The sequence below is a fragment of the Periophthalmus magnuspinnatus genome, chromosome 18 (assembly GCF_009829125.3).
Source record: "Periophthalmus magnuspinnatus isolate fPerMag1 chromosome 18, fPerMag1.2.pri, whole genome shotgun sequence".
NCBI lineage: Eukaryota > Metazoa > Chordata > Actinopteri > Gobiiformes > Gobiidae > Periophthalmus > Periophthalmus magnuspinnatus.
Genome location: NC_047143.1, coordinates 15,490,943 through 15,505,221, shown reverse-complemented (window position 1 = coordinate 15,505,221; position 14,279 = coordinate 15,490,943). Strand labels below are relative to the sequence as shown.

At 36.3% G+C, this 14,279-nt stretch overlaps 1 protein-coding gene across 6 annotated transcripts in view; it reads right to left on the bottom strand.

Moving 5' to 3' along the window:
- Positions 1 to 14,279, bottom strand: part of nrxn2b (neurexin 2b) — a 1,142,582-nt gene that overhangs the window by 861,815 nt on the left and 266,488 nt on the right. The window contains exon 5 of one of the 6 annotated variants that reach the window (XM_055228870.1): positions 783 to 799. The exons of the other annotated variants lie outside the window; for them this stretch is intronic. Within the exon in view, the coding sequence (XP_055084845.1) occupies positions 783 to 799 (17 nt within the window). The remainder of the gene's footprint in view (positions 1 to 782; positions 800 to 14,279) is intronic. 6 annotated transcript variants of the gene reach the window in all.

Sequence of the window (14,279 nt, the reverse complement as noted above, 5' to 3'; positions counted from 1 at the left end):
GGGAAAACAAAACAAAACAAAAAATAAACAAAAATAAAAAACCCAAAACAAAACATTGTATATTGGTTGTTCACCACATGTATACTTTTGGGTGGGAGGGAAGCTAACTGGAGGTACTGGCCTGTCTGGAGCTCTGTCAGTCAAGTTAGAGCTTTGTTTTTTATGTAATCTAACCATAAAGAACTAACTTAGTTGAATTTAATTTTTTTTTAATTTAATTTTTTTTAAATTGAATTTTATTTGAGTATGTTCATAAATCATGTAGTACATGAACTACATCAGGTGAACTAATGTGTGCTCAAATAACATTAATCATGAGACATACCAGGAACAACTTCAAAAATTATCATAATGGTGTCAAACATGAAAGACACCAGTTTTTCTCCAAAATTATAAGTGACAACCAAAACAACCAAAAGATTGTTTTTTTGATCAAAACACCTAATCAAAAATGCCAGATTGTAATGTTGTAAACCACTTCAGTAGTAAAATACAATTGATCAGATCTGACCTGCAGCAAATACAGCCAAAGCATTTTTATGACAAAGTCATATTTAAGTTTTGCCTTGGTTGATGCTGAGAGTCTTAACAAAGTAATTTTGTAATTAAAACGAGCAAATTGCTTTTATTACCCCACTCCCACATCTCTTTTTAAATCTGTTTTTAGTTTTATAGATAAAGATGTTCTTAATATTGTGAATTATTCACTACAGACAGGAGCCTTTACTACAGCTCTCAAAACTGCAATTCTTAGACCTTTGCTCAAGAACAACAGCTTGGACCCGTCCCTTCCTAATAACTCAACAGTGTCCCTTTGACACTGTTGATCACTGTAATGTTTTAATAGATTGCAGCATACAAGTGGTCTCTCTGGGTCTGTATTTAACTGCTATGGAAATTTAAGTGAGTATTGGGAAACACTCCTCTACAGGATGTATAATGGAGTGTGGGGTTCCCCAAGGGTCAGTTTTACCCTTTTTAATATTTACATGCTGCCGCTAGGACAGGTCATCAGGAGACACTGCGTAAACTTTCATAGCTATGCTGATGATACCCATCTCTACATTGCCTTGTCTGCTGATTGCCCTGCCTAATGGACACCCTTTTTTAACTTCATTTTAAATATTAAGACCCGGATGGCAAACTTCCTCCAGCTAAACCAGAGCAAAACTGAGGTTTTAATTATTGATCCTGAAGCTTATAGAGAGAGAGGCTCAAAGCTAAGTTCCAAACGTATTTACTGAACCCTGTGAAAAAGTCAAAAGTTTAGGTGTAATTTCTGATACTATAAGCTAAATTACTTCTTAATTCAACTATAAACAATGTATTAGGTTTGAGGAAAGTTATTATGTTTGTGGGACACCCACAAACGTAATTTGGTCGGTAATTCGGTCATTATGTTGTAGTAGAAAATTGTTATTACATTTTGTGGAAATTATTATGTTTGTGGGGATTACAACACCCCCAGTTTGATGTCACTGCATCAATAGAATGTTTAACTATCTGGCAGACTGGCTTTTGGGGACATACAATGAAATGCTACTGTTTTAATTACTAATGAAACTCAAGATACAAGAATGTAATTGCAAATGGACATATGCAGGCCTGGGGGCATTAACAAGGCATTAAAGTCCAACTTGTAAATCTAAGTTGAATTAATTGCTCGTTAGAGTAGCTATAAAATGCAAATACGTGCAAAGGACAAGCAATTAAAGTTAAATTAATTAATGCTAAGAGTATGGTTTCTGTTTATGTGCATGTGTGAGGTGTTTCTCTTATTTTATATACTGAAGTGGTGCTCAGTAACTTTCTTGGTTTTCTGGACTAATATGCTTTACATTATTCAGTATGTCAAAGGGAATGGGTGAATTAAATAAAGGGTGGCCTGTTTGGGCGGCCCAAGTGCCTTGTGGGAACTTCTTGTGGAAGTGAATTAATTAATCCTGTGTCACCAGGAACTAATCCATCCTTTCTCTATATAATGTGATACAAAAGAAGAAAAACTGTTGTGTAGTGTGTGGTATTTCACAAACATATATTTTAATTGGTAGAATTATTTTATTTAATTTATTTATTTTGTTTTGTTGTTGTTGTTGTTTTTTTGTTTTTGTTTTTTTATGGGGAACAGTTGTTAGAGCATTTGTCCTCCAATCTGAAGGTTGCCGTTTTGAATCCTGCTCTCGAAATAAACATCACTGGTTGATTGGTCAGATCCACTGACCCACAGGTTGGTGGTGCGATTCCAGCTACCATACATGAATTGTGTTCTTGGACAAGACACTTTACCAACTTGTGTACTCAGACCCTGGGGGTGAGGTGATTTAATTTAAAGATCTTTCACAGTTATTCTGCACCATTCAAACTTACTAGTTGAATAAGATTACTAGAATAGTAGTAGTAATAGTAGTTGTAGTTAAGTTAAAAGTAATTGTTTTCATGATGCTGAATATTTAACTGTTTTATGATGTTTTTGACTGTTTTTTTTTTTTTTTTTTTTTTTTTTTTTATCAGCTCATAAGAAAGAATGTATGTATTTAAAAAAAATAAAAGAAAATATGCTTCTCAGCAAACCGCCCCTCCTCACCCATATGAATCATCTGGTTGGAAATGGGTGATATCATTGAACCCTGATTGAAGCGAGCGCCGGAAGAACAGGCTTAAACTGGGACTTATTTTAGGAGATGACTCATGGGCCTTTTAGTGTGAAATGCAGATGGCTCCTTTCTAAAAAAAACAACACAAAAAACATCAAAAATCAAAAATAATAAACCTCCAGGAGGGTGAATATTTCTTAAAAGTCCTGCAGGGTAATGAAGCTGCTGCTGCTATGTGATCGTCCACTGACTACCCAAGTGCGCGGTGTGCACAGGAAGTTGGACGACCACCAAAGACAATACTTTTGTTTTAACTACAAGTTATGCATAATTTCCTGAACATTATGTAATAAATGGAATATATTCAAACTAATAGTATATACTGGAGTAAATTCCAATCCAAATATAGATGGATGATAAGATGGATAGAATAGATAGACACACACACAGAGATAGATAAGATGGATAGAATAGACAGACACACACACACATACATAGAAGATACATTAGATAGAAACCTGCTCACATGCAGTTATTAACTCTTTATTTTAAAGATGTTGTACTTGTATTTGGTCAAAATCCCTCAAATGTCTCATTAAATATAGCACTTTTCTACCTTCAAGGCACTCAAAGCACTTTACAACAAGGAACCACTCACCCATTCACACACCAGTGTACAGACACTGAGGGCAAGGTGGGTTAAGTGTCTTGCCCAAGGACACAAAGACAGTATTCATCTGTGTGAGTTAGAATTGCACCACCAACCTATGGATCAGTGGATCTGACCACTCAACCAATGATGTTTATGTCAACCTTCGGATCAGAGGACAAACACTCTACCAACTGAGCTACTGTCGCCCCACTAGCATGCTGTCGCCCCGTTAGCATGCTAGTTGCTGTTAGCTCTGCTATCTTCTCTTTGTTATGATGATTTCTATGGCAACATTAGCTCCCATTGGATACTGCAGTTCTCTAACAGTTGTTTAACTTATTAAGTCGTTTTAATAAATTAATACTCTGATTTAAAATGTGCAAATTAAAACATAATAATCCACAAGTGTTGTAGATTATAACTATGTCACAGACTCAAGCACAATATGTCTTCTTTAAATACTGAGCTAAAATGACTTGATAAAAGAAACAGGTTTTGTGAATTATTGGTTAAAAACTGGAGTTGATTTCCAGCTGTCCCTTTATTTAACTTTATGACAGAACTCCACTTTTTTGGGGGTGCCAAAAAATCCTTTACAAACTTAACTTTTCTTCCCTCCTTTGATTAATGCCTTCCACAATGCACTCTCTACATGTTTTATTATTAGCACATAGCCCCAATTCACCCCATGCTGTTTTTCTAAAGGTTACAGCCACAGGAACATTTGGCCATGCATTTCAAATTTCAGGTTTTCAGTCCTCATAAATACATTTCCATATTTTTTTAATTCTCTCCTGCTTCACTGTTTAAAACTATTCTGAGAAGGTGCAGCACGACTTTACCTGCTCCTTGAGACATGAGAGCTTGTTAGAGCCTAACTTCTTCCCACATAAAGTGCACTCACAAGCTGATTGGTTACCAGACTCACAGTTTCTTTTAAATTGTGTTTATATAGTCAGTCTATTTCAGATATTTTTTATTTTTTGGTTCTGAGCATATTGGATTGTAGAAGGCTACATCTGACTCAAGTCGAAGTTGTTGGGTTTATTTTACAGTGCAAGTCTCAAACTTGAAAGAGGTAGGCTTCAACTCAATTAGCAGGGATTTACTCCAACGACCAGACTTCAGTTAATTTGTACTTCTTTTCATTCAATGGTTGGGTCATTTTTGCAAGCAAAAAACCTCAAAACATAAAATATAAAATGCACGTTAGCCTATAAGAAATACAATTTTACATGATTTATTTCATTCAAGTTTCAGCTCATGTTTCTTTGTCCTTTGAAATTATAATATAAATGCGTTTCAGCTTTTAATGGAACATAAATTCCATTCCAATTATTTCCCCATGTATTTTAGCATTCAATTGTCATGTATTTAGCAGTTTAAACTTAAGCATTTGAATTGATATTTTAGCACATAATTTGTAATTAAAGTTTTGACAATCACAAACTCAATTAACCTAGTCAACACATGGTTCTTAAGGTGGCCTTTTAATTCTGTATTTTTATCCACCAAATAACAACCTGAAGTTACCATATTCAGTGTATCTTTAATTATGCAATGCAATTAAAGTACAATTAATACATTGACTTAAATCAAGTGGAGCTACTCTGCTCTCTTTTTATATGGGTTTCAGCTTCCTGTTTTATGCAACATTTTGATGACTTTCAAACAATATAATATTTATTTTTAAATAGGTAATTGCTATGGTGATGGGCCCAAATTTTCATCATTCAGAAAATTATATTTGTGTGCTTTGAGTGGTTTGTGCACGTTTGAGCAATCTTTACGATGGGATATTTTCAAGACAGCGGATTGCTGTCACCAGCATATGATCCTCTGTACTTACTACATTCTCCAAATAAATTTCCTTAATTTGTGATCCGCATAGGATTCAGCAGCATTGAGTAGTCATTTTGGTAAAAAAAAAAATAAATAAAAAGAAAACACTCCCCCCTAGCATGATGTGCAGTTATCCATAGAAGGAGCCGACAATGTCACAGGTCTTTGTTGTGATGTTTATGGTGACATCTGTTTCCCATCCTGACTCACATGGACAAAAATGTCCACATATTCAAATTGAAGAAGGGTCAAGCAGTACGACAAACTAATTTGCATGACTAAAGCTTTTTTTTTTACTGTAATGTGTCTTTCAATTTACCTAAAAAATAATAGGTTTGATTGTTTTGCACTCCAAACTTGTATTCTTTATACTATGAAAAAAGCTGTCCTTGCTTTTTTCAAAACACTTTAGTTTAATTTGTCATGACAAAATCTGTCCTTGTTTTTCTTTTTTCCTTTTTTTTTTAGACAATTGTGTTTAATTTCTTCCCTGGCTCTGTGCCGTTGTGAACAATAACACTACTTAAAACAACAATATTACATTGTGAATAGCACAAGTATTGTATCAATAAACTGTTATATAAATGTATTGAAAGTTATTGATGATTTTGGGTTGTCACTAAACATAAAAAGTTTTTTTTTTTTTTTTTGCAAAAAAACAAAAAAAACTGAAAAATCACTTACCTAATATTTTTTATTTATTTACTTATTTATTTATATTTTTGGCAAATATTCTTGGATTTTTACAAATAAAACATTATTGTTTTTTTTCCATCCATCAATTTTCTTCCGCTTATCTGGGACCAGGTCACAGAGGCAGGAGTCCAGCAGGGCCTCTCTTACTCCCCCCTACCCCAGACACTTTCTTTAGCTCCTCCAATGGGACCCTGAGGTGTTCACAGGCCAGCCGAAAACCATAGTCCTGAGTCTTCCCTGGGGCCTCCTCCCCTTTTGTTTTATTCTTATATTTTGTAAACTACATTGGACCCAACAAAATTAATAAATGTGGTTTATTCATTTTCCATTGTAAGCTGTCACCATTCATCCAAATGCTATTCGTATTAGGATTTTGCATGGCATTATACAAGCCCCTCCTACAATAGCCTTCAATGCATCTAGTGACCTTGAGTTTACTCTGCCCTGATTCCATAGTATCTTTTATTTTTTACATTTGACAATTATTTTCACCACACACTCCTTACACAACCACAGATGCACACAAAACACACCCACTTGTGCTGATCCTTTTGGTTCTCAGTGTGGGCACATCTCCTTCAGGATCCTAGTCCATCTCAGCTCTAATCCTTTGGACTGGATGCTGAAGCTGCTGCCGGTAATTCAACAAATCCCCTCCTGCAATCGCAAAGCCGCACCTCTCCTCGGTGTCAAGGGCCTATTGACACGGCGCATGCTAGCACACACACACATGCACACACACATACATGCTATCACACACACACAAATGCTGTGCACAAGTGTTAGGAGCCCAGAACTGGACCCTCCTCCTAATATGTAGAGGGCAGCCCATGTGACCCTTCTTACATAGGTCCCCAAATTTCTGTTGACGGGCCTATTAACTTAAATTAATTCATTAATGTCCTTCAGAATGAACCTAATCTTAACCATAATTAGCCCACTAGTCTAACTTTAATCTAAACGCTAACCTATTTTTATGCATATCTGAGTTTTAAATCATGTCACTGATCTAATAATAAAAGATTTACATGCTGTTTTTTGTTTTTATTTTTATTTTTTATTTTTTTTTATCACATACAGGAGAAGGTAGGTCTCCATGATGAGAGTGTGTATAAGATATGAATCCCCATAATGCGATAAGTACCTGCCCACGTGCACATGGAAGCACACATGCAGACATGGCACACACACATATGCTAGCACGCATACTTAGCACATGCATGTTAGGTTTTCCATATTATTGTAGGTACCATACAATGACACACAATGAGATACAATGACACGGATTTCCTGGAGACTGATCATAACAATAGCCATAGTCACTACTTGCATAATCTTTACCAGAACCATAACTGTAACCTATTTTAATCCATATTTGAACTTTAAACCATGTTTTTTATCTGATGAAAAAAAAAAAAAAAGATACAAAAAATAAAAATAATGTCACGATTTAATTTCATTGACTTATTTCGCTGTACCTGATTTTTATAGTTAAAAAAAAAAAACAACAACAAAAAAACAGTAATATTTAATTTTAAACGGTTTGCACTGGTAGATTCCTCACTTAGCTTTTGCATTTTGAGCATCCTAATCACTCACAGAAACAAGTGTATAAGTGCTTTCTGAGCAGAGGCTTGAGAAAAGTGACAGTGGGGCTAACAACAACTAGCATGCAAACCTCACACTTCCTAATTCCCAGACAGTTAAATGCGTTATAATTAGGCACACACAGTACACAGTGGGCTTATTTTGACCACAAGAGTAAAGACCATTTAAGTAAGGTCAAATAATGAAATGTAAAATTCCATAGAGTAATTACTTTAAAAGAGTCAAGCTGGACATTTTAACAATGTTTATGGTTTGAAAATACTGTATTGATAAAATTCTGTGTTGAAAAAAACAAAAACTTGGCTAGGCACTCGTCAGCAGGCATATTTGCAGTCTCTGTGTTTCTCTCGGCCGCCCCATGAGTGAAAAGCGTCCGCATTTGATAGCTTATTTCATTAACTGCTTTGTTTTGTTCCCTAACACAACAGAGACGGCGCTAACAACATGTAATTTTAGCATCCAATTTAATCCCGCCAAACAAAAGACCCCAGTCGGAGTGCTGCTGCTACAAAATAAATGGCTGTCCGCGGTGATCAATGATTCATAAATTGTAATAACTCCCGCTCTTGTACTCCTCTGTTCATTGTATTATATTTTCCCTTTTTTTATTTTCATTTTTTTCATATTTTTGTACACTCTAAGCTTTTCACAATCACTAGAGATTTTCCAAAACAAGTCACTAAATACTATTCATTTTTTCTTCTTTTTTTCTTTTTCTTTTTTTTTTTTAGATTTGTTGATTTTCATCACTGCTAAAGAAAATGTATAAATTAATCATACCATATTGTTCCTTTTCAAATTTTTATTTATCTATTTATTTATAATACATTATTTATTTTGGCTATTGTTTATTTAAACTCAAATCAAATAATGCAAGCGTGTTGGTTAGGAATGGTTCATATTCCCATATTGGGAAGAAAACCTAAATAAATGAATACATAAATGAATACAATAATAAATAAATACTGAAAATGAAAAGAAGAACAGATCTTTCCACAAGTGCAAAATTTAATGGACGATTCCTTTGCTTTGTTCCATGGCAGTTTTTATCAGTGAATCCAGTTGTACTTCACGTGCACAGCAGTGGCCAGGGCTTGAGAAGTACGGATATTGTGTAGTGAATCAATAATCTTTTTGAGTACTTTCCATGTACTCGAGAAAAACACATTTTGAAGTGACAGTACATCTCCTTGATTTCACATTCGGAGTGAAAAACTGTTGTCTGACTACAGTCAGTGGGCAAATGAATTCCAACTACCCTCATGGTTGTTCTCTGAATTGGCCTGTTGTCTGTACAAAGACAGCGCAGTGTTTATTCAGACTACAAAGTGAGTGGAGGGGATGGGACAAACACAATAAAATTGATTTAAAAAAGTGTTTGAATACAGGTTGAAGGATCTGGCTTGTTTGGCCAGAGTGAGAAAATCTCCACACGAAGGCTACTTTGAACCACAGGCTCAGTCTCAACAAAGAAAAATAAAATGGTTTTGTAGTGATTTATTTTATTTAGTTATTTTTAAGTGTTTGGTGTTTATTCTTCTGTACCCAAACTTTGTCCATAATTTATCTTACCCAATACAAATATATTGTAAAAGCAGCTCTGTGTACTATCTGCATCTAATTATAAAGTGTTGTATACTTCAAGAATAAGGAGGTGTGTTATTAGCATGGTAATTGTTCTTAGCTTTACTGTGTTGGCAAAAGTCCTCTCTGGTCCCTTTAAAACTCATTGTGGTGAATAATTAGGCACTGGGGAGGCATATGGGATGCACAGTGGCTGGTGGCTCTGAGAGAAGACTGCAGTAACCTCCTGCAGCAACAGCGCCTAGTCATCATCACAGTGGCAGAAATCATCACAACTAAGGTAAGTGGGCAAATGGATCAATACATGACCACAGTACCGAAGGACATCGGCAAAGATACCAGGGGAGCCAACACCATCTTCTGGTAGACCGAACAGTTGCCCCTGACCGCAGAACCCATCATAGCAACCTGTGCACTGCCTGGACTACTTAGAAGAAAGCCTATGAGTCAATGCCATACACATAAGTCACTGAATTCCTGGAGCTGTACAACATCAACAGGACTCTAAGAGCCTTCATTGCAAACTCGATTGAAAGCCACTTGCACAAGTGACATCAAACGTGGCATATATGATGGAGACGTACTGTTCCTGCTGCTGTTCTGCATAGGTTTGAACCCCCCCAGCCAAATCATCAACAGCACTGGCTATGAATACTGACTCAAGAACGGGGCCACCATCAGTCACCTCCTCTACATGGATGACATCAAACTGCACACTAAGAATGAGCGAGAAATCGACTCACTATTCCACACCACCAGGATCCACAGCACAGACACTGGAATATCATTCGAGCTTGTGAAGTGCAGTAGAATAGTGACAAAGAGAGGGAAGGTAGTCCACACAGAAGGGGTCTCCCTCCCAGAAGGAACAATAGCAGATATTGGGCACAATTATAAGTACCCTGGTACCTGAAAAGCAAATGGCAACCTTGAAGAGGAAACAAGGAAAGCAGCCATGTCCAAATAACTCAGAAGATGGAAAATGGTCACATTTTTCTATAGCGCTTTTCTACCTTCAAGGCACTCAAAGTGCTTTACAACAAGGAACCACTCACCCATTCACACATACATTCACACACCAGTGTACACAGACACTGAGGGCAAGGGCAAGGGTCGTGTCCTTGGGCAAGTGTCTTGCCCAAGGACACAACAGCATTCATCTGTGTGATTTAGAATTGCACAAAAACCTATGGATCAGTGGATCTGACTGCTCAACCAATGATGATCATGTCAAGAGCGGGATTTGAACCACCAACCTTTGGATCAGTGGACAAACATTCTACCAACGGAGCTACTGTCGCCCCAAAGTAGAAGAGTAAGGCAAGTCCTAAAAAGTGACCTCAGTGGTAAGAATAAGACCCCAGCATACAACACACAAAAGCTCCTGACTATGCATGGTGGGCTCCATTCAATCCTGAGACTGTAGGCAAGCCGTAAGGAAGGACACTAAGGACAAGGCCTGGAAGATGAAGGCATCAGTGGTGCCTGTCGTCATCTGAGCACTCAGGGGAGTAATACCCAAACTGGAGGAGTGTCTACAGCAGATCCAAGGAAAATAAACATCGGATATCTCAGTCCAGAAAAGTGCAGTATTAGGAAGAGTAAAGATACTGCACAGAAGCTCCCAGGCCTCTGGTAGAGAACATGAACTGGGGAAAAAGGATGAGACCACCCACTCAGGGTGAGGAAGAGATGAAAAACAAAACCAAACAAAACATTATTATTAATTTTATGTATGTATAAATTGTTTTGGTTGTAAAAAAGGCATTTGTGTTATTTTTACTTTCTGATAAGACTTTGTTGTTTCAGTCTTTTTTTAAGGTGCCCAATGGCGAGTATGTCCATGTCTGAAAACCATGCTTTCTTCCTGTAAGCAGGATTGCCTCTCCACAGATGACATGTAACTTGGCCTGGACATCTGAAAAAAATTAATATATATATAATACATCTCCATGGAGACAAGCACAAGTCATCCACTCTATTGTCTTATATAAAAAAACATATTTATTATTATTATTTATTTATTATTTCAGAGCTAAACACTTTTTATTGTCAAGAGTGAAATTTGTACTGATAAAGTTCTTATCCAAAACAATTAGACTTTCTTTACCGTATGGGGGGGAACAGATTCTAAAAAGCAGGTCCTAGAGCAAAACAGATTATGTGGTTGCATTTTGAATGAAGCTACAGGGCCACAGAGGTCTGAAGAATTCAAACAAGATGCAACAGGAAAGAGAAGATAAGAGGAGTAACAGATCTATGGGACCCGTGGGCAGTACATATACTGGCACCAGCTCTGTGGAAATATTATTTTTAGTTAATTTCTAGACATTGAAGTAATAATTAAAGCTGCCGTATGTGAAATTTTTGTAAAAAATAAATAAATAAATTATAATAACTGAAATTGTGTTGCTTGTTTATTGCACTGAAAAGTGTGTTCTTACTGTATACAGGCTTGCATCTTACTGTATACAGGCTTGCATCTCCACAAACCTGACTCTTATTTGGCTCCTTTTTGTTTCCATGGAAATATTGTTCCTTTGGCTCTAATTATCTTATTTTACTCCATCTAACTTATCTAACTTTATGGAAAATATTCCGAAATATCTTTGTAACTTTCAATTTCCATGGACTTGTGCAGGTGATGTGCCACCTCCAGAAAGTTCACTTCTTTTTTTTCATATATATATATATATATATATATATATATATATATATATATATATATATATATATATATATATATATATATATATATACTGGACTGGAGCCAACGCCTCAAGCTAAGTTTTACATTCAGTACTTACACACCATCTTTTGTACAGGCAAATTGTACGTTTTATTTATATTTTTTTCATGTATATTTTATACACTATACAAGTATATTAGATGTTTGTGTTAATGATAAAGATACATATAATTGTGCTTAGGGGAGACAGTAGCTCAGTTGGTAAAGTGTTTATTCACTGATCTGAAGGTTTACAGTTGGAATCCTGCTCTCGACACCACCATTAGTGGTTGAGTGGTCAGATCCCCTGACCCACATATTGGCAGTGCAGTCTGCATACACTGGTATATGAATGGGTGAGTGGTTCCTTGATGTAGAGCACTTCATCTGGTTGTTGGCACACAAAATTGGGGGAAAAGTGCTATAGAAACATTTTACTATTTACCATACTACAACACAGAAGAAATACAAGAGGTGTTGATTGATAGTAACAGCCACTGAGTGAGTGTAAGTGAAAATGGTTATGACTGGATTAAAGCCTACAGTTTCGATTACATGTCTAGTTATGTAATTTAGCTAGATAACATTTTTTCTGTTAATTAGATTAAGAATCAAACGCAGGAAATACAGGATCAGTTACTGTACAATGAGTCAACTATAATGATGAGAGAAAAACATTATAACAAGGTAACAACACCTCACACCTCATGGCAAGAGGTTTTTGGGTTCAACTCCTGAGATGGAGTGTGTGGAGTTTGCACATTTCTCTCCATCTGGGTGGGTTTCTCCCATTAACTCAAAACATTTACAATAGGTAAAATTGTCTAACCAAGCCTGTAGTTCAAGATCTGGAGTTGGATCCTGGAGTGCTGTTCTGCAGAAGCTCACTGCTCCTGCTGACAGGTCATCCCAGCGGCATTGTAGGATGGGTCAAATGCAGAGGAAAAATTATTTAAGCGTATCTTAAGCTTATAAAAGTAACATGTCTCCTTTAAAGGTCCTGCAACTTATTTTCTCCATGTACTTGAGCAAAATGTCTCCCAGTACAGATATATTGTATAAGCAGCTCTTGAGGTCAAAATATGTCCACCATGTGCATCTAATTAGAAAGCATTTGATTGTCCGATAATGAGAAAAGGCATGCTAGCAGAATGCTGAGCATGTTCGGGATGCATCAGGTAAGTATGGAATAACTTTGGACCACTCCAAACTCTTGTGTTTTTCACATTTTTAAGACTGTAAAAATCAGGTAGAGCGCCTAGGGAATGGGATTGTTTTGTACTTCTAACAGTACCTCTGCCCCTCTCCTCTAGTTCCATTACCTGCCTATAAGCGCTCCCTGCTCCACACTTCTACACCAGGGCCCCTAATGTTATTCCTCATGCCTCATTGGCTCTGCTTGTATGCTTGGGCGAGCACGAAACCACCCGCTGCCCTGTGAGAAATTAACACAAGGGGGTAGATCCAGGTGACACAGTATGCATGGACCCCGCTGTTTATGCTAGCTACACTACAATTAAATAGAATAGCATAGTAAAATATTGAACAGTCATTGAACAGTCAAAACTAAATATATGCCTGAGTAATATGCCTTCGATTCTGCAATGAAATTTACTCAATGCATTTTGATTTTAACAGTTCTGACAAGTTTAGATTTATTTATTTGGTAGGAATAATTGAAACTAACCGGTTTTGGAAAATGTGTGTGTGTGTATGTGTGTATTATTTTGAATATAAAAGGGAAAGAAAAGCCATGACAAAATGATGTAATACATCTAGAAAAGAAATCAAAACTTGAAACTTGCAATGAAATAGTACCTTTATGAGGCTTTAAATGCTGGAAAACTCCTCTGAAACAGAATGCATGTGCCTGCTGTCTGTAACTTCATTCATCTGATCATATAAACTTCTTTCAACTCTCTACTTGGTCTGCAATTTCTTCCTCCACGATTACACTAGATATATTGTATAAGCAACTCTTGAGGTCAAAATAAGTCCCATGTATACTGTCTGTATCTAATAAGATATTTCATTGTCCTATAATTAGGAAGTTCACATTAGCATGCTAGTAGTTTTTTGCATGCTAGTGTTGTTATCCTTACTGTCATGGCAAAACTTCACTGTTCTCTTTGAGAGTTGTGAAAAGTGCTTATAAACTCATCAGCGTGAATAATTAGGATGTTCAGAATGCATGAGGTAAGTAAGGAATACATTTGGACCACTATAAACTGTTAAAAATGAATCGCCTTTAGGCTCAAATTTGAATTTGAGACAACTGTTGTTGTGATTTTGGGCGTTACAAAAATAAATGAATTGAATTGAATTGAATATGAGAATCTTTGGTTGGCATAGATTAACTGCCTCATTCACCTTTATGCATTATTTTGTAGAAAGCAGAGAGCGCTCTAGACAGTTAGCATCACTATCTTAACTAGCTAACATTATTTTGGTTCATTAGATAGCCACCTAGAAATCTTGAAATGATAAAATCACACACCCAATTACACCCGTTTACTGCCTTGATCAACACACAAAAGAGGATGAGGTCGGAATAACTAATCTTGATAATTATAAA